The 20,246-nt window shown below is 46.3% G+C and overlaps 2 protein-coding genes and 1 non-coding gene across 4 annotated transcripts in view; 2 read left to right on the top strand and 1 right to left on the bottom strand.

Moving 5' to 3' along the window:
• Positions 1-14,354, top strand: part of GOT1 (glutamic-oxaloacetic transaminase 1) — a 29,826-nt gene extending 15,472 nt beyond the window's left edge. The window contains exons 3-9 of the mRNA XM_066354853.1: positions 6,160-6,283; positions 7,042-7,154; positions 7,380-7,484; positions 9,244-9,394; positions 9,480-9,645; positions 10,363-10,505; positions 13,557-14,354. Coding sequence (XP_066210950.1) covers positions 6,160-6,283; positions 7,042-7,154; positions 7,380-7,484; positions 9,244-9,394; positions 9,480-9,645; positions 10,363-10,505; positions 13,557-13,696 — 942 coding nt within the window. The 3' untranslated portion in view covers positions 13,697-14,354. The remainder of the gene's footprint in view (positions 1-6,159; positions 6,284-7,041; positions 7,155-7,379; positions 7,485-9,243; positions 9,395-9,479; positions 9,646-10,362; positions 10,506-13,556) is intronic.
• Positions 5,853-6,019, top strand: LOC136385195 (U1 spliceosomal RNA). Its single transcript, XR_010747794.1, has one exon. It is a non-coding gene; the product is annotated as a U1 spliceosomal RNA (small nuclear RNA).
• A 4,363-nt stretch (positions 14,355-18,717) lies between the features above and the next one.
• The window catches only part of CNNM1 (cyclin and CBS domain divalent metal cation transport mediator 1), a 72,357-nt gene continuing 70,828 nt past the window's right edge, over positions 18,718-20,246 (bottom strand). For both annotated transcript variants that reach the window (XM_066355540.1, XM_066355539.1), the window contains one exon: positions 18,718-19,519. In XM_066355540.1, coding sequence (XP_066211637.1) covers positions 19,440-19,519 — 80 coding nt within the window. In that variant the 3' untranslated portion in view covers positions 18,718-19,439. The remainder of the gene's footprint in view (positions 19,520-20,246) is intronic.

Raw genomic sequence — 20,246 nt, forward strand, 5'->3', positions numbered from 1 at the left:
AGACAGGAACAGAGAGAGATGAGAAGCATCAATCATCAGTTTTTCGTTGCGACGCCTTAGTTGTTCATTGATTGCTTTCTCCTATGTGCCTTGACCACGGGCCTTCAGCAGACTGAGTAACTTCTTGCTCGAGCCAGAGACCTTGGGTCCAAGCTGGTGAGCTTTTTGCTCAAGCCAGATGAGCCTGCAGTCAAGCTGGCAACCTCAGGGTCTCAAACCTGGGTCCTCATCATCCCAGTCTGACGCTCTATCCACTGCGCCACCACCTGGTCAGGCGAGGGTGGATGCAGTTTTAAGTAGGGTAGTCATGGTGGACTAGAAATGACATTGGGCCAAGACTTGAAGAAGTTGAAGCATGAATGAAAGAACGAATGAATCAGAAAAGCAGTAATCGTCTTCCCTTAGATTTTTCTTCTTAAGATTTAACATTACCAGGTCCATCAACCATTTGGAGAAGAGCTATTATCTAGATTCCTCACTGCCTCTTACTGCTTTTGCATCTTCAGGCCTTAGGATCTTAGAATCTAGACAAAAAGTCTACTTTTCATCTCTTGGATGGTAATGTTTCAGCTTCTGAAATTACTGAGCCACTGTAGGTAGGAGGGCGTTTGGGCCATGTGATGACATCCCAGTTCCTGGCTTTGACCGTTGCATCTGGGAGACTTGGGGCTTTGGCTGTGGCTCACATCTTCTCATCACTCACTGTCTTTTTCTCCAAGTTGAGCCCATGTTTATTTAGTACCATGTGCCAGGTACTGTGTGAATCGCTCTGGGCACCCAGGTCAGTGCGACATGGCCTTGGCTGAAGGCAGTTCCTGCTCAACTCTCTGCTTCTCAGAGTGAATTGATCACATCAGCAATTTGTGATCCGGACAAATATTCAAGAGCCTAGCAGGGTTTCTTCAGGTTTGTGTCCTTCCTTTTATTTAGATAGGCTTTCTCATGTGATCTTTTCCTTTCTTTCCTTAATCCTGTAAATATAGAAGTTGACATATAATTTATGAATCAGAGATGTATAGGCAGAACAACATACACGTGGCATAGTGACTGGGCTGAGCAGACCTGGATTGCTATTTACCCACTGCGTATCCTTTGGCAAACCACTTCTCTGAATCAGTTTCCTCGTGTAAATTGTGAATCTAGAACTTACTTTATGGGACTGTATGAGGATCAGTAAGAATGTATGTGGCCTGACCAGGAGGCCACACAGTAGCTAGAGCATCGGACTGGGTTCAAAACCCCGAGGTTGCCGGCTTAAGCGTGGGCTCTCCAGCTTGAGAGCGGGGTTGAAGCCCAAGGTCACTGGCTAGCCCAAGGTCACTGACTTGAGCAAGGGGTCACTTGCTCTGCTGTAGCCCCACATCCCAGTCAGGGCACACATGAGAAAGATCATGAACAACTAAGGTGCCACAACGAAGAATTAATGCTTCCCATCTCTTTCCCTTCCTGTCTGTTCCTATCTGTCCCCCTCTCTGACTCTCTCTCAAAAAAATAAAAAGAATGTTTGTGAAGGAATGTTATAAGTGGTAAAACTTAGGACTTTTATTATTTCCCATGTAAGATAATTTTAACACATTGTTGACTGGCAATTTTACACAGAAGTTATCTCATGTCACCAACTTTTTTTGTAATTAAGTATGAAAGTGAAACAATCTAAATAAACTTCAGTTTACTTTATTTATACATAATGAATTTAAATGAAACTTTGTACATATCTGCTACATATTATATTTTATACACATTATATATTTTAGTAATATTTTTTGTGTGGTATATACTGTGTAGCAATCACCTACGTGTCATGGCATGCAACATGTTTTGCAAATGTATCTTGTTTTGCTACACTTTCCTTTTGAACACACACTTTATACAGTCTAGTTGTATTCTTTTTTTTTATACCAGTGACTATTTTTTCTAAAACATGGTCTTTTAGTTGCGTGAAAGCCTAACAGGTGAATCCATGGAAGGAGCTCTTTTAGAAGTATCAGAGGAAGTGTTAGGTTCTGAGCTGCACTCATTTGAACCAGCAGATAGCCATTCCCTAGCTACTTCAAGTAGAAATTTTTTATATTTTATTTTGTCTATTGTAATTACAGTAAATTTTGAATGAATTGAATAAATGTGCAGTTGATCATAAATAATGCCACTTTTTTTAGACCACTTTATACTTTTTCTTTTTCTTTTTTTTTGTATTTTTCTGAAGCTGGAAACGGGGAGAGACAGTCAGACAGACTCCCACATGCGCCCGACCGGGATCCACCCGGCACGCCCACCAGGGGCGAAGCTCTGCCCACCAGGGGGCGATGCTCTGCCCCTCCAGGGTGTTGCTCTGCCGTGACCAGAGCCACTCTAGCGCCTGGGGCAGAGGCCAAGGAGCCATCCCCAGCCCCCGGGCCATCTTTGCTCCAATGGAGCCTTGGCTTCGGGAGGGGAAGAGAGAGACAGAGAGGAAGGAGGGGGTGGGGGTGGAGAAGCAAATGGGCGCTTCTCCTATGTGCCCTGGCTGGGAATCGAACCCGGGTCCCCCGCATGCCAGGCCGACGCTCTACCGCTGAGCCAACCGGCCAGGGCGACTTTATACTTTTTCAAAAGATACTGCTGTTCACCAAATAGTGGTCTGCTCGATTGACTCCTTCCATGTATTTGTTGTAGTCTAATATGCACGCAGGTTTAATTTTATCTTCCATAGAATTTCTTTTTCGCTTTCCATAGAGGCATCGTGGAAAGTTGATATCATGGAAAGATAAAACTTCATTTGCCCTCTCTGAAGATTCTTTGACTATTCTTTTAGTACCTTTGGCAAGCCACGGTTTTCTCTTGTGGTACCACAGATTAATGTTTCTTTTCTAATAATATTTCAACTGTAGAAATGCTGTTGTAGTACTTACCTTGGTATACGTGATGCCAAGAATCAAGATACGGCTGTAAGACAGATAATACAGTTTCTTGCAGCCTTTTGCCTACACCCGAATAAATGTCGAAGTTGCAAATGTATTTTGTCTCGCTTTCACAAAGCATTCTCACTAAAATTTCATATTTTATTATTTTTGCTGGATTTTATGTTCTGAAGTTGATACATCCTCTATATCAGCGGTTCTCAACCTGTGGGTTGCGACCCCGGTGGGGGTCAAACAACCAAAACACAGGGGTCGCCTAAAGCCATCAGAAGTACATATTTTATACAGGTTGAGAACTGCTGCTCTATATGGTATCATTGCTTCATCTAGGGCAGGGGTCCCCAAACTACGGCCCTCGGGCCGCATGCGGCCCCCTGAGGCCATTTATCCGGCCCCACCGCACTTCCGGAAGGGGCACCTCTTTCATTGGTGGTCAGTGAGAGGAGCATAGTTCCCATTGAAATACTGGTCAGTTTGTTGATTTAAATTTACTTGTTCTTTATTTTAAATATTGTATTTGTTCCCGTTTTGTTTTTTTACTTTAAAATAAAATATGTGCAGTGTGCATAGGGATTTGTTCATAGTTTTTTTATAGTCCGGCCCTCCAGTAGTCTGAGGGACAGTGAACTGGCCCCCTGTGTAAAAAGTTTGGGGACCCCTGATCTAGGGATAACTCCTACTTAGGTACATACAAAGACTGAAATTTTGGAAGAAAGTAATCCAAAAGAGGCCTAATTTTATACAGTATGGCTTCATTAGATGTATTTTGTGAATTACCACTAAGATGGAAAAATGTAAGAATTTTTTCAAACCTCATTCTGCTCATAGTTTTAGGAAATACTGGAGCTTCAACCAAAGGGTCTGTTGACCAGTAATCCCTCCAATGTGATTTTTTTGTTTGTTCCATCGATATCAACAAACTGAGAAGCTTCTTTAAATCGGTATTGGTAACTTTCACCCATGGTACAGTTTTAGTAGATTTTTTGTGAAAGTGTTCCATTTGGTGGTGGTATAAATTGGTTTGAGAAACAACTAAATAAAAAAAACCATCACGATAAAGTAATTCCGTCACTTCCCTGATGATCCGTGGATCACCAAGGTCGGCAGTTACACCCAAAATATTTGAACAATCCTCCAACGTTGGTGTAATATCATTTTCAGTCCACTCTTCTTCAAAATCACTTTCACTATCAGATCTTATTACATTTCCTTTTTGTCATTTTGGTGGTAGAATATCTGATTCGTTACTGTCTTTTGATAAACTATCAATTTCTACATCACTACAATATATTTCAAAATCACTCAGACAATCAGATAAAGTGTCTGCCTATAATTCATTGAAAAGTTCTTCACCAGCCCTGGCTGGTTGGCTCAGCGGTAGAGCGTCGGCCTGGCGTGCGGGGGACTCGGGTTTGATTCCCGGCCAGGGCACATAGGAGAAGCGCCCATTTGCTTCTCCACCCCCCCTCCTTCCTCTCTGTCTCTCTCTTCCCCTCCCGCAGCCAAGGCTCCATTGGAGCAAAGATGGCCCGGGCACTGGGGATGGCTCCTTGGCCTCTGCCCCAGGCGCTAGAGTGGCTCTGGTCGCGGCAGAGCGACGCCCCCGAGGGGCAGAGCATTGCCCCCTGGTGGGCAGAGCGTCGCCCCTGGTGGGCGTGCCGGGTGGATCCCGGTCCAGCGCATGCGGGAGTCTGTCTGACTGTCTCTCCCCGTTTCCAATTTCAGAAAAATACAAAAAAAAAAAAAAAAAAAAAAGGTTCTTCACCTTCATTATCTGTCTTAATTGAAACTTTTGTAATACTATAATTGCAATAAAAACCTAAATATCAAGAAAGTCACTTTTATAATAAACTGAACACGATTAAACATGACAAAGAAAGATTTTACAATATACCTTGATATGTATGTTCAAATTGCAAGTGGTTAGAAGGTAGTGCAAGTTTAGACGGCTGGACACTGTGATTGTTCTTGTTTACCGTACCTTCGATTTTACGGTCTTATGCCTGGAGGAGTGGGAAGAAAAGGAGTCTGCATGAGAATATAGAATGGTGTGCTGTTTTTCAAATTTCGACCCTCAGGGTGAAGAGTCACAAATACAATAATCCTATATTACCTGAGTTCCAAAAATTGAAATCGCTAATGCAAGTGCAAACACGAGTTAACTCGTGAGCAGTCAACAATGTGTTACGACAGGGGTCGGGGACCTATGGCTCACAAGCCAGATGTGGCTCTTTTGATGGCTGCATCTGGCTCGCAAATCTTTAATAAAAAATAATAATGTTAAAAATATAAAACATTCTCATGTATTACAATCCATTTATTTCCTACTGCTCATGTTCATAGTTGCGGGTGGCTGGAGCCAATCACAGCTGTCTGGGACAACACCGAATTTTTATTGGATAATGCATAACATACACAGGTCGTTGTATGGCTCTCACAGAATTACATTTTAAAATATATGATGTTCATGGCTCTCTCTCAGCCAAAAAGGTTCCTGACCCATGTGTTAGGATGAGATAAAGCCCAAGGAAGGAAAGTGGTATGCATGTCACCTTGGTTGTGTTAGAACGTATTTCCAAGGATTAATAAGCTGCATTATAGGAGGAGAAAGGAGTACTACAGACGGATATTGATGGCAAGCTAGAAACATTCTTTTCCAGGCTTCTGCTGGAGGGCAGTTTTGATCTTGGGTTGGATGCCAAAAGCACTGTTGGTGTGCCTTCCCAGGGACACTCTAATGTGGCCCAGGTATGTCCTCTACCTCTGTATTCAGAAGGGAAGCACCTCTAAGTGTCAGACTTCAGACTCCCTCAGTTGAAGACCTGGCCATACTGCTCAGTAGCCGGTCACTTTGAGCAAGGTGCTTTGCTGCTTATTCTCAGTTTCCTCATATGAAAACATGGGCAAATAACAGTATCTTCTTCATGTAGTTGTGAGGTTTGATAAGATAGTACATTTAATACCTGGCAGGGGAGATACCATGATCACGAAGGTGGTTTTCCCAGGGTGAGGCTTATCATCTATTGCACTCCGGATGCGCTGACCCCTGCGATTTCCCCAAATGTGGGAAACTCGACTGCATAATTTGTGGTAGTGGGGGACTGCGTTCGCGCTCTCCCCTGATTAAAAAAAAAAAAAAGATAGTACATTTAAAAGGCTTAGCACAGAGCAGGCATAAAGTAAGGACTCATCATTATTGTATTTTTCCCAATATTTTCTGACTTCATCATTATCAACCAGTGAACTGCTTCTTCTTTTTCAGGTAGGAGGCATACAGGCTTTGGGGGGAACAGGTGCCCTTCGCATTGGAGCCGAGTTCTTAGCACGATGGTACAATGGCACAAACAACAAGGACACACCTGTCTACGTATCCTCACCAACCTGGGGTGAGTTCTTTAGGAATATTAAGAGGAGAAACAGAGAAGCCAGGGGCAATGACCTTCATGACTCTCACTGCTTACCTGTTATGCAGTTCAGCTCTGGACCAGCTGACATTTGGGAATGGCTTGAGCAGTGGATTATGGCAGGACATGAGTAACCTGATGCTCAAATTCATGTTAGGAATAGTTTTCCCCTGACTTGTGTGTTTCATGTACGTTGAAACTTCCCAGAGGAGGATATAAGTTTAGCATGAATAAGACTGGTTGAATTTGTTTTTGCTTGCAACGATTTTTCTAAATCAATTTATTTATTTATTAGAGAGAAAGACAGACAAGAAGGGAGAGAGATGGGAAGCATCAGCTCATAGTTGCAGTACTTTAGTTGTTCATTGATTGCTTTCTCATATGTGCCTTGATGGGGGGAGGGGCTCCAGCCGAGCCAGTGACCCCTTGCTCAAGCCAGCGACCTTGGGCTTCAAGCTAGCAACCATGAGGTCATATTGATGATCCCATGCTCAAGCGGATAAGCCTGCACTCAGCCAGCGACCTTGTGGTTTCGAACCTGGGTCATCAGCAATCCTAGGTCGACGATCTATTCATTGCGTCAGCACCTGGTCAGGCTAATAGTTTTTTCTGAATCTTAACCCTCACCTCAATGTCGCCCAGTGGACATTCCAGGGCCCTAGAAGTTGACTTGTGTTTTTTTCCAATTATGCCTTCTTATATTTATGAAAGCATTTAATGTCTTACCCCTTCACTTGCAGAGAATCATAATGCTGTGTTTTCTGCCGCTGGATTTAAAGACATTCGGCCCTATCACTATTGGGATGCAACGAAGAGAGGACTCGACCTCCAGGGTTTCCTGAATGATCTGGAGGTGGGTGATGAGATGAAAAGTAAACAGAACCTGGTGGTGTCAGTAGGAGCAGGGAAGAGCTTGTGATCAGTTGTTAAGCGAGAGTGTGAGAGATCCTCTCCGAACCAGATGGTTTCTGAGCTGGCACGTAGGAGGGAATATGCTGCCCCTTGACCAGCGTGCCACCAGCTCTTTCTCCCCGTATCCCTGCTGGCGTCAGAGCTGACGTCGCTTCCTTCTCCTCAGAACGCTCCCGAGTTTTCCATCTTTGTCATCCATGCCTGTGCACACAACCCGACGGGCACCGACCCAACTCCAGAGCAGTGGAAGCAGATCGCTGCCGTCATGAAGGTAACTGCCTTTTCAGGGCATGTCTTAAAAATCAGATGTATTCCAAAGCCATACCTATTTACCGGAGAATTTGTAAACAGAGAGAAAAGCCCGAAGAGGAAAGTAAATATTAACTGTAAATCCTATTCTATTACCCAAAGAAGGCCACTGTTACTCTCTTAGTACAGAATGTAAGTTTTTAGTGTAGTCATAGATATTCATCTATCTATTTTACAAAGACGCGATCATTTTATCTATACTCTTTTATAACATACTTTGTCTTTCATCTGATCTCCTTTACATGCCATTAAATGTTTGTAGCATTGTTTTCCATGCATGGATAGGTCATATTAGGCATTGACTAAATCACTTGATGGACATTAAGGTCTCAGGTTTCTTGCGCTTATAAATAATTGGTAATAAAACTCTGTTGTATTATTTCTTTGGGATAAGTTTCTAGATTGGAATTTCTAGCTTACAGTGTATTTATGTTCTTCATTAACATGTTTAAAGACTACTCTTTGAGAAACTCTTATGTGACCAGCAGCATGGGGATACACTAGTGAACAGAGCAGGGGTGGTCCCAGCCCTCAGAGAGCGTCCACGGCCTGTTCAGGGAGACAGCGAGTAGGGTGAGAAGCTGTGTTGGTGAGGTTATAGGGAGCACATAGCCCAGACTCTGGCAAGTGTATGTGTGTCGGGAGGGGTGGTAGTAGCAAAGAAGCCTTCGTGGAAGAAATGGTTTCCATGTTAAGACTTGAAGGATGTGGGCAGGTTGGGGTGGCAGGGGCAGACATGTTCCCTTCTAGGGGAAGAGCATGACCAAAAGGCCAAGGTGAGAGGTCATGGCCCACTTCAGGAAGTGTGATTGATGAGGCTAGAGGGGTAAGTGGGGGCCGAGCCTGTGCTCAGGCCCTGGGCTGCTTTCTGAGAGCAGTGAGGAGCCACTGGAAATCTTTGATGTCATGGAGTGACATGACTGGATGTGCATTATCTTCAAGTCACCTTGGCTACATAGCAGGGAATGGGTCAGAGGGAGTTAAAATTAGACAGGCTGGGAGAGCAGTTAGGAGGCCATTGCTATAGTCTGGGTAGGAGCTGATGGGGACCTGAGTGCAGCAGGTGGCAGTGACAGACGTGATTCTAGAGCTCTCAGGAGACGGGAGTGATAAGACTTGCAGGGGGTTGGATGTGGGGACGAGCTGCAGAGGCAGGAGTGATGGATGCACTCTGGCCTCTGGCTTGGATGGTTGGGGTGAGGGCGGTGATGTCCACGTAGGGAGTGAGGCCAGGAGGGGAGCAAGGTCAGTGTGGGGAGCCCTGTGAGGAGACTGGAGTGATAGGAATAGAGAACGTGCAGTCCCCTTGGTCTTGAGTACCCAGTAGAATAGCTCTGAGGTTGTGAAGAGGCCCTGGGGATACCAAGCTGACATTTGACTAAGGTCATCACACAAGAAATTCATGGGATGGAATCCACCAACGTAGATCAGACACTACCTCCATGCCTCAAAAATAAGTCCTGTTCTCTAGGAGCATCATGATATTCTGGGGCAATATACTTCAAAAAAAGCAGGGTTACTGAAATTGGTAGATTTGGGGGATGGTATTTAGCTGAACCGAGAAACAGATGTTGAGTGGTGGTTGGATGCAGAAAGAAGGGAAAGAGGAGAAATGGGCAGTGTTAGAAATTCCTTCCGGGTAACAGTCAGGGAAGGAAAGCCAGTGTCTGCAGTTGGTGGCAGAGGGATTTCCTGCCCTGACTCACCTTTCTTCCTCGCAGAACCGGTTTCTGTTCCCCTTCTTTGACTCAGCCTATCAGGGCTTTGCATCTGGAGACCTAGGGAAAGATGCCTGGGCTGTGCGCTATTTTGTGTCTGAAGGCTTCGAGCTCTTCTGTGCCCAGTCCTTCTCCAAGAACTTCGGGCTCTACAGTGAGTGCTCTCCTGAGTTACAGCCCACCCACTGTCCCCTGCCCCCAACAGGGCCACCCGGACTGATTCTCATCCCTCCTTCTAGACGAACGAGTCGGGAATCTGACCGTGGTTGCCAAAGACTCTGAGAGCATCTTGCGGGTCCTCTCCCAGATGGAGAAGATTGTGAGAATCACTTGGTCCAATCCCCCTGCTCAGGGAGCACGAATCGTGGCCACTACGCTCTCTAACCCTGACCTCTTTAAGGAATGGTAAGGGGCTCACGACATGATGGGAGAGGGTGGGAGTGCAGAACAGGAATTGTCCCATTCCATTCACCTGTCTCTTCCTATTATTTTGGTAGAGACAGGGCAGAATTGCTTTAACTTCTGTGAGTCTCAGATATTTTTATAAAATAGGGCTGCCTCTTGCCCTCACGTGGTTAACCCAGCACATGTGCCTAACATAGCACCGGGAACGTAAGAGCAGACACCTGGCAAATGAGAGCTTACCCCACTCTCCCTCCTCCTAGGCTTCATCCCCTTGAAGCTGGGAAACAGGAAGGAATTTCTGTTAGAATAGAACGTCCAACTTCAAGTTAGTGTGACAGTTTGAGGGCTTTTTTATTCTTAACTACTTTACATATATTTTATCTTATTTTGAAACTAATTTTTACGTAGTAGCTAGATCTTCTATCTCTACTTAATCAGGCCTGATAAAACATATTATTCTGTCCTCAGCATCTAGGTGAAGTCTGAGTTAAACTATAGGTGCTATTACCGCTAGTATACCCAAGACTAGCACTGAACTCCACCTGAATGCTAAGTCTGTCTCTCTGGTCTGCTTACCCATCTAGGCACCCACACACCTTAATGGGCAGGTCGTGATCCCATTTTTACGTTGTAGATTAAATTGTGGTTTTTAAACCTCCATATTTTCATGTACCGTCTCTCCCGTCTGTATTGGTATTTATGTTGCTATCCACTCAGGACAGGTAATGTGAAGACAATGGCTGACCGGATTCTGACCATGAGATCTGAACTCAGGGCACGATTAGAAGCCCTCAAGACCCCTGGAACCTGGAACCACATTACTGACCAAATTGGAATGTTCAGCTTCACGGGGTTGAACCGTAAGTGGCCCGTGGCCCCCACACCTTGAATGTACACTATTGGACACAGCACCTCTGTTCTCAGGCTTGGCTGCACTAGCTGTCACCAGTTGGTCAACCAGAACTTTGGACCAGAACAAGTTAGGTTCTTTCAGTGTGCCCCACCCATCTCCTGGACCCTTTGGGTCTCAGAAAAGCATTGTTGTGGTCTGTCCTGCCTCTCGTAACTAAGATATTTTCATTTATATGGGCTGGGAAGTGGCTCAGAGGTAGCTGGAAAGAGACGTCTTTATAGCTTGGAGCCTTGAGCTATGAAAAGTCTCTCATAAATGCTCAGGTACCTTTGGCTCTTCTTTAACCCTAAATATGAATATTATATATGGTTATTCAGGGACTTAATTGCGTAACTGGTCTTTCCTAGTTTCTAGGTGTCGCCCTGAAAAAGAGGTTACAAAGTTATCTTTCCATTTCATAAATAGGAACTTAAGATTGGTAGTTGGAGTTAAAAGACAATTGCATGTCCAGAGGGCAGCCATGTATAATCTTGGTCAGCTGTCAGTAAGGCTTATTTGCAATTGGCTGTCCCTTCCGGTAACAGAGGGCTCATTCATTTAACAAGTCATTCTTCAGCACTTACTGGCCAAGCCTCTAGTCTCATGGTGCAGACGTGCTCACTCACCTGCATGTGGAGCTTCTGGGCCTGGCTTGTGTAGTAAGTGCATCGTCAGAGGTGCCAGAAGGTCCAGTAAACCAGGGCCTCCAGAGTGCCTGTGTGAAATGAGCTCAGAAAAAGCCAAAGGAAATAAATGTAAACAAAAAAAGTGGTAGAGGGTGTGTATTATAGACACTTTGCAATACTCTGAGGTAAAACAAGGCTACTCAGAAGCCCTGGCTGGGTAGCTCAGCTGCTTAGAGTGCCGTCCCATGCCAAGGTTGTGGTTTCAAAGGCCACCCCAGAAAGTAAAGAAAGGGAGAGCTCAATGAAGCATAGATGTCCTCATAATTCTGGATTGGGGGATTAGTTCACTTGAAGATGTAAAAGCACCCTTCTGTCATTTCTGTGATACTAAGTGTAGTGGAAATTGTGTTTAGTGGTAATATTCTAAAAGCTCCCACGAGGAGGCTATCTCTCCACAAAACGCCCTTGTCCTCCCGCTCTCCAGAGGAGGAAAGCAGTTTCATCATGAATTTAAAGAATGCTGAGAATAGACCTGTGGAAAAAATTTAAACATACAGAAGAGTTTGAGGAATTGTACAGTGACTTCCATACGCCCACAGCCCAGTCTCTGCGGGTCTCAGGTCTTAGTCCTTCCTTTATGATGTTCGGTTTTTCACCGGGACGGGGGCTTTCCGCCGGTAGTCTGTGGAGCCCCTGAACTATTTTCTGAATTGTGTATGTGTACATTGGCCTTCTTCCAGGCTAGGAGTCCATAACTCTTACTAGCTTCTTAGCTGTGATGCTCCCCTCCCCCACAAGAGTAGCACAGTTTCAATTTTATTTAAAAAATCAGAGTGGGAGCTCTGTCACCACATCTGCCTCTGGGACCTAGGCTTTACCACAGTGGTATGCCTGTGACTGTGTCACTCTGAGGTTAGTGATCCCTGGATCACTGTCACTTGTACAGTTAAAGCCATGATGGCTGCTTCTGAAGGTCCCTTTGCTTGGAGGGGCCCACGGGTAGCCCAACGTCCAGGGTCCAAAGACTCTACTTCCTGCAGAGGTGGCATAGTGTCCTGGCTGAGAATTCCGAGTCAGGAGTACACTGCCTGCCTTGAAATCCCAGATCCACCACTGACTAGCTGTGTGACCTTGGGAAGGTCATTGAAGTCCCTTCTACACCATCTGTAAAATGAGGATGAGGGTTTTTATCAAGATGAATTGAGTTAATATAAAGTGCTTAGAACACTGCCTGGTATACAGTGTTTGCTTCTCTGATTGTTATGATTTTATTACCATCTTAGCTTGGGTTGCTAAAACAAAATCTTATAGACTGGGTGGCCTAAAGAACAGAAATTTAGTTTTCACAGTTCTGAAGGCTAGGAAGTCTGAGATCAGGGTGCCAGCATGATCGGGTTCTGGTGGGGGTTCTCTTCTTAGCCTGTAGGAGGCGGTGTTCTTGCTTTATCCTCACAGGATGGTGAGAGAGCATGCGGTCTTTGGTCTTCTCTTAAAGAGCACTATTCCCATCATGGGCTCCACCCTCATCACTTCATCTAACCCTAATTACCTCCAAAGGCCCCGCCTCCCAGTACTATCACACTGGGCATTAGGGTTTCCACAAAAAGTTTGGAAGGACACGAACATTCAGTCTATAACAATTATTTATATTACCCCATTCCCTCAAATTGATGATGTCTTAGGGTACCAATGAGACAGAAATCAGCTGAAATTCTCTTTTGGCTTTGCAGTAAAGCAAAAAAGCTCTAGAGATTATGGCATACAGGAAGTACAGGCAGTCCCTTCCTTCTTCATGCATGAGACCTTCAGCAAACCCATGGGAAAGCCCTTCTCTTGGGTTTGAATGAGAGAGAGCTGAGAAGTGCCAGGTCAGAGAGGTGCCTGCAGCTTTTCAGCCCGTGGGCTCATGCACACAGCGTTTATCCAGCTCCTCTCATGCACAGGGCCTCGTGAATGTACTGTGAAGGGGAGGTTGCTGCTAGATGCTCAGGGATAAGCCAGTAGAGGTTAAGGAAGAGATAAAGCAAGCACTTCATAATCAGTTTTTTTATATCAATGGTATGTTTTTAAATCCGAAGGTTGTTTCAGTTGATAGGGTGTCCCAGTGAATAGGATGTGTAGGGTTTGTTTGGGACATAGTCCCAGTTTAAAAATCCCATGAGGAGGTGCAATATTAAACTTTCTGGGGATTAGTTAGTTAGCTAACAAGACTAGTTTCCAGAATCTATGAGCATATATCCCTATGTACCAATTGGACAAGATAGCTCCTTTTGTTTCGCTTCTCTGTGTTACAGGGAAAAGAAGGAAAAGTGTAATTGTCATGGAATTGCTGAACTTCCATGGCTTAAAAGGATTCCTACTACTCTGATTATATCTCTTTCGGTTTTCAACAGCTAAACAGGTTGAATATTTGGTCAGTGAAAAGCACATCTATCTGCTGCCAAGTGGTCGGATCAACATGTGTGGGTTAACCACCAAAAATCTAGATTATGTGGCCACCTCCATCCATGAAGCAGTCACCAAGATCCAGTGAAGAAGCGCCACCAAACCAGCACCACCAAAGCAGTCCTGTCATGTGTGCTCCCTGCCTGCACAGACCTAGTTGTATACATCACCGATTAGACGACTGTGGGACTGAAAGGCTGCTTTGATGAGGTGGCCTCAGCTTAACCTGGCCCCATGTGGAGAGAATGGCCCTTGAAAAGAAATGTGGGCCTGGCATTAGAGCCTTTTTGGAGTCCAGAACAAATTGAGCTTTCTATTTAAGAATAAAATGGTACTTTGATCAAGCGACGTAGATACCCTCCCCCCTCGCTAGAAGCAGGAGTCTTTCCTGTTACTCCTGTGCTTCTGTGTGTTGCTTGACTTTATGTAGTCTAGTCCTAAAGATCAAGTTGTCTGATGAGGTATGTTTGATTGTGGGTGTTGGCTGTGTCATTAAAACTCATCATCTCTATCCAGAGTGTCTCCCTGCTCCTTCTGCATGGTTGTGTCTGTAGCCCTACGCTTTAGTTCTCTAGGGCAGCCAAGGTAAGAAGTGTATGTACATCACACACATACATGCATACATTGAACAGAAACAAAAGTTTCATAAAACGGTATTTACTCTTGCTCCGTGTAGTGCATTCTGATATTTTCTAGTCCATCTGTTATGTTCCATTTCACTGAAGAAATAAAAGTGCTGATTGAGACCCTGTGGAATTGATTTTGTGACGCTTTAGTGGGTTGTAAACCTGGTTTAAAATGAATGCTCTAGAGCAGAGGTCTCAAACTCGTGGCCCGCGGGCCGCATGCAGCCTGCCGAACAATTTTTTGCGGCCCGCAGACTAATCCACAAACTACAGTTTCTAGTCGTTTTGTGACACTGAAAAGTGTTGCGTAACAGTTGCCTTTTGTAGACCTAGTGCGGCCCGCCAAACGGCTGTAATCTTGCTCTGCGGCCCACATGCTGAGTTGAGTTTGAGACCCCTGCTCTAGAGGGCTGTACTAGTTGCTAAAGAAAAACTAACACACGTTCTTGCAACACAGCTCTTTACCAGTTGTCTGGGCTTGTCCTGCAGAGGCCAGCAGTCTTTTACTACTTAGGACCCTGGACTTCATGGATTCGTAGAAGGGTTGACATGACTCAGGGTGATTGTAGAATACAGCCCCACCAATTGCAGTCAAGTACCTCCTAGTCTTAGAGCCTCTTGAACATAAATAGCATTTTCCATAGAGTCCAAGGGACTCTCCCCATAATGATTTTGTTGATTTTGAGTCTTGAATTCGGAAATATTGAAAGATAATTCTTGTTTGTTTGTTTTTTCTTGAAGCTGGAAACGGGGAGAGACAGACAGACTCCCGCATGCGCCCGACTGGGATCCACCCGGCACGCCCACCAGGGGCGACACTCTGCCCTCCAGGGGGCGATGCTCTGCCCCTCCGGGGCGTCACTCTGCTGCGACCAGAGCCACTCTAGTGCCTGGGGCAGAGGTCAAGGAGCCATCCCCAGCGCCCGGGCCATCTTTGCTCCAATGGAGCCTTGGCTGCGGGAGGGGAAGAGAGAGACAGAGAGGAAGGAGGGGGAGGGGGTGGAGAAGCAAACGGGCGCTTCTCCTATGTGCCCTGGCCGGGAATTGAACCCGGGTCCCCCGCACGCCAGGCCGACGCTCTACCGCTGAGCCAACCCGCCAGGGCTGTTTTTTTTTGTTTGTTTGTTTTTAACAGCATATGCCCCTTTGTAGAAGGCCTTTGATTTGTTATAAAAATCCTACAGTCTTGATTGGAGTCTTTGAAATCATTAACCCCAGCCTTCTCCCCGAGTGCTATAGTCTCTTCCATCTTGTCCCTGACTTGTCATTTTCAGCTGTGTGTGTGTGTGTGTATTCTTTCAGTACTTGGTCAAGCATCCCATTCTGTTGATGGAGCACCTTAATTAACGAGGTCATTTACGGCCCTGCTGGTTGACTCAGCGGTTGAGCGTCGGCCCAGGGTGAGGAAGTCCTGGTTTCAATTCCCGGTCAGGGCCCACAGGACAAGCAACCATCTCCTTCTCCACTCTTCCCCATCTTTTTCTCTCTCTTCTTCCACAGCCATGGCTCGAATGGTTAAAGCAAGCTGGCTGCTGATGGTGCTGAGGTTAGAGCAAGTTGGTGCTGAGGATGGCTCCATGGCCTTGCTTCTGGGGCTGAAATAGCTTGGTTGCCAAGCAACAGAGCAGTGGCCCCAGATGGGCACAGCATCGCCCTGTAGGGGGCTTGCCGGGTGGAACTCGGTTGGGTTGCATGCGGGAATGTCTCTCTGCCTCCCTGCCTCTCAAAAAAAAAAAAAAAATCATTTACCTTGATCCAGAATTTATCTCCATCTCCTACTCCCCCGGTCCTCTTCCTCCCTTTAAACTTCAGACACCAGGTCTGCTGGCGCTTCTAACTGATGACCTTTACTTGTTATCCCTAGTTTTTGCTTTTCTGTGTGAAGCTCCTCCCTCCCTCCACTTTTCAGTGTTTGTCCTAAGACTGAACTTGAAAGGCGCCCAACAGTGTCCCATGTATCACCTGGATTCAACAAATAATTATTGTCTTAGTGCTTCTTTCTTGTCCTCTTCACATTCTGGCTTCTCGTTTTTTTTTTGTTTTTTTTTGTATTTTTTCTGAAGCTGGAAATGGGGAGAGACAGTCAGACAGACTCCCGCATGCACCCGACTGGGATCCACCCGGCACGCCCACCAGGGGGCGACGCTCTACCCACCAGGGGGCAATGGTCTGCCCCTCCGGGGCATCGCTCTGCCGCGACCAGAGCCACTCCAGCGCCTGGGGCAGAGGCCAAGGAGCCATCCCCAGCGCCCGGGCCATCTTTGCTCCAATGGAGCCTCAGCTGCGGGAGGGGAAGAGGAGACAGAGAGGAAGGAGAGGGGGAGGGGTGGAGAAGCAGATGGGCGCTTCTCCTGTGTGCCCTGGCCGGGAATCGAACCCGGGACTTCTGCACACCAGGCCGACACTCTACCACTGAGCCAACCGGCCAGGGCTTGTTTGGTTTTTACTTTCTATTTCTGGCATTTGCTCCTGCAAAATCTTAGCCATCTGGTTTCCCAAAGTAGAGCACCGGCGGTTCCTGTACCCTTCGGCACAGCCTCACACCTGGCCTTCAGAGCGTACCTCTTCAGGCGGGTGGGCCCCAGATGAGATCATCACGTGTGAGTTCCACCCAGCCTGTGTCTCCAATGAAGCCACTTCATTGGAGAACTCTGAGATTCAGGGGCAAGGAAAATGGTCACATTCCAGGAAAAGCATTTTCATTTTATTTAAAAATTATTTACAACTCTTTAAGCCTTCATAAATGGTTTAAAATTAAAATCTGGTTTTAAACCTTTTTTTTTTTAACCTGAAGAAAATCTTGGGGGTGGGGTGGGGATAGGGAAGAGATTGGTGACAGGCTCCTCAGGGATTTTGCAAAGGAATGGATGTAACACAACGGCAGTGGCCCGAGCCCTGTGGCCTAAGTGTAATGTAAGGAAGACCAACCAGGCGGGCCCCCTTGGGCCAGTGGCCCCTAGGCAAGACTGCATGATGACAGTTCTTACTTGAAACTCACAGTTCTCTGGTTTGGGTCTGAGGGACCCAGCACGGGGTGTGGGCGGGGAAGAGAGTGTAGGTTGGGTGGGGAGGGGGCTTGACACTTTACCTATCCCTACCAGGCAAGAGCAGGTGTTGGGGCTGGGGCAGCTGTGGAGCTATCTACAGGAAGTCATGCACTGCTGAGCCTCAGGCAGAGCCAGGCAAGGGCTGTGAGGTCAATAATACACTGGTGGAAAAGGCATCGGCAGCCGGAAAGTCTTGACTTCCACGTGCTGTGGCCCTCTTGTCTGCAACACCTGCTCTGGTTCGGTGGGAAAGGGGATGAAGTATGTGGGGTGTGGGTTGTACAACAGCTTAGGGTGTGCCAAAAGTTTCTGAGGACTTCCTTCTTGGTGGGTGCCAGCTTCCCCCATCGAGTTCAAGGACACTTGCGAAGACCACTCACAACTTAAAATCTGTCTCAAACTGCCAACATTTACTTCACTCTGCATTGCAGAAACTTTGGGCTGAAAGTTCCACTTTCAGGTAAAACACTGGTTCTTAACCCTTTGTGGGTCTGAGACCTTTGAGAATCTTATGAAAACTTTAGCCCTCCAGAAAACACACATTAAGAACACATACACTAAATTCCTACACTGTTAGGGGTTTCATAGACCCTCTGAAGTCCAACAATAGACCTCCTGGGGTGATGGACCCCAAGTTAAGAACCCCTGAGTTAAAGGTTCCTGTGGGCGAGCATTTTCTTTTGATGCAGATAACCCAGAGGAATCACCATGTGTTTACCCTCCCCATGTGATTACTAATTGAATGGGTGAGGGGACATGGGAGCCATGAGTGTGGAGGAAGGGGACATCAGCCTGGTAGTGTACCCCAGGGGACAGTTAGGGAATGTTCTGGAGATTCAGCAGGCAGCACCGGATCAGGGACAGATCAGAAAGGGATATGGGTATCCCAGAGACAACCTTCACTTCCACATTTCCCCTAAGGCTAGCTTTGTGTCCCGATCAGAACTTTTTAATTCAAGTGGGTATGTGCAGCTACCCTGCCACCTGATGGTTATGCTTGGAATTGCATCTGTCCCTACATCCAGGTGCAACACTGGACACCTAGTATGTTCTCAGAGTACAGTACACATAGCTGGCCTGCTGGGGAGCAGTCAGGGGAATGGGTGAGAAAGAGGAGTGACTCTTCACTGTTACTACGTAATGCACATTAAAGTCCCATGAGAACTGGCGCTGGCCAGGTAGCTCAGATGGTCATCCTGATGGTTCCATCCCTGGTCAGGGCACAAACAAGAATCAACCAATGAATGCATAGATGGGTGGAACAACAAACCAATGTCTCTCTCCCTCTGTCCCCTTTCCTCTCTAAAATCAATCAACCAAAAAACCCCCCCAAACTTGTTCAAAGTCCCATGAGAGCTAGCATCATTCTTGGTTGGGCACTCTTTGGTTTGTCATGGCTGACCTTGTTTCAACCACTTACAATTTTTCCACGTGTGTGTATGTATGTGTATATATATGCTTTGATTTGAACTTAAAACCTGAAGTTCCATCCTCTGGCTCCCAATTGGATCTCTCTGCCGGTGGATTGATAACTGCCGATCAGGAGCCAAGGCAGATGTGTCCCTGGGAAAATCAGTGACTCGAGGTTCCAACTCACATTCTTTCCATTGCAGCTGAGACACACTTTCCAGGCCTCTGGAACCATTGTCTAACAGGAAACCAGTCACCAACAGTATTCTGTACTGTAACTTCACATGCCTACATGGCAGAGTCTCACTGCTCTGAAGTTCTGGAGGTATTCTTGGTGCATCTCCTGAACTAACCTTCATACCTGCTACTCCAGCCTCCTCTGTGCTAAGCTAAGGGTGAAATATGGCATCACGGGATCTCAGAGAACAAAAAAGACATCCGGGGTCCCAGAGTGGCATTGTCAGCTTGGGGTCATGTCTTCTCCATTCCCAGACTATGCTGTGGGACAAGACCATTTCTAGCGTGTTCCTCTGGAGACAACTCCTTCCATTTTGGCCATGACAAGGCTCTGAGTCAAAATGGAGGCAACGAGGGAAAGTCTGCCAAACTGACAGGGGTGAAGAGGTGGTCAAGGAAGCAGAACGCTCTGTCACCTGTGGGAGGCCTTGGGGAGAAGCAGATGATGGGAGGGTGGGTTCTTCCCCAGAGCTCTGGAATCTCACGCACCCAGCACACGACGTTTGCCCTGTCATGTGATCAGGGGCGTTAAATTGGAGTTCTCCTCAGAGGCTCTTTCTCCATCGGGTGACCTCTTCTTTTTTCGACCACCTGAAAAACAGTTTGTGAGGGTCAGCCTGTAAGATTGGGAGGTCATTCACATTCTCTTAGTGGTCAAAGCCCTCTTCAAAATAGAAGCAGAAATGGAGACAGTTTGGCAGGAAATCATGTGCATTGAATCTTGGGGCTGATATCAGCGTATTTACATCTTGAAGGACCAGGATGCACCTTTTACTGGAGATGACAGCTCTAAAAAGCCACAATCCCAGGCTAGTGCCAACGGGACGGAGGTTTCCCAGGGAGCTGAATAAAGCCATGTGAGGCCTCAGGATCATGCCTTTTCATCCCTGAAGGCCTCAGTCCACCGGACTGCCTATCCTCTGAGGAAGGACTGGTCTCACATCTTTGATGTCCCCTGAGCCACGGGTGGTGGGTATAGCTGGGCACCATTCCTGGGGACCTCCATTCTGTAGCTCTGAAGCACCCTCCTGCACTGAGCAGGTGGAGTAATTACATAACTGTCCTCAAGGATGTTAGGGCAATCTGTTCTCGGCTCTGCTGTTTTTGTATATAACCTTATTTTTCACCTTTTCTTTGCCATTAACTTCCTTCTGTGAAAGATATTTCTTTCCTTTCTATTGTGCCTCCTGGACATAAATTCTGTCTTTAAGGGACCAGATAGTAAATCTTACAGGTTTTGCCAGACTTATGGTTCCTCTTGCAATTAATTGTTGAACTCTGCCATTACGAACCTTAAATAACAAATGGTCTGTCAATG

This window comes from Saccopteryx leptura, chromosome 13 (genome assembly GCF_036850995.1).
Source record: "Saccopteryx leptura isolate mSacLep1 chromosome 13, mSacLep1_pri_phased_curated, whole genome shotgun sequence".
Lineage (NCBI taxonomy): Eukaryota > Metazoa > Chordata > Mammalia > Chiroptera > Emballonuridae > Saccopteryx > Saccopteryx leptura.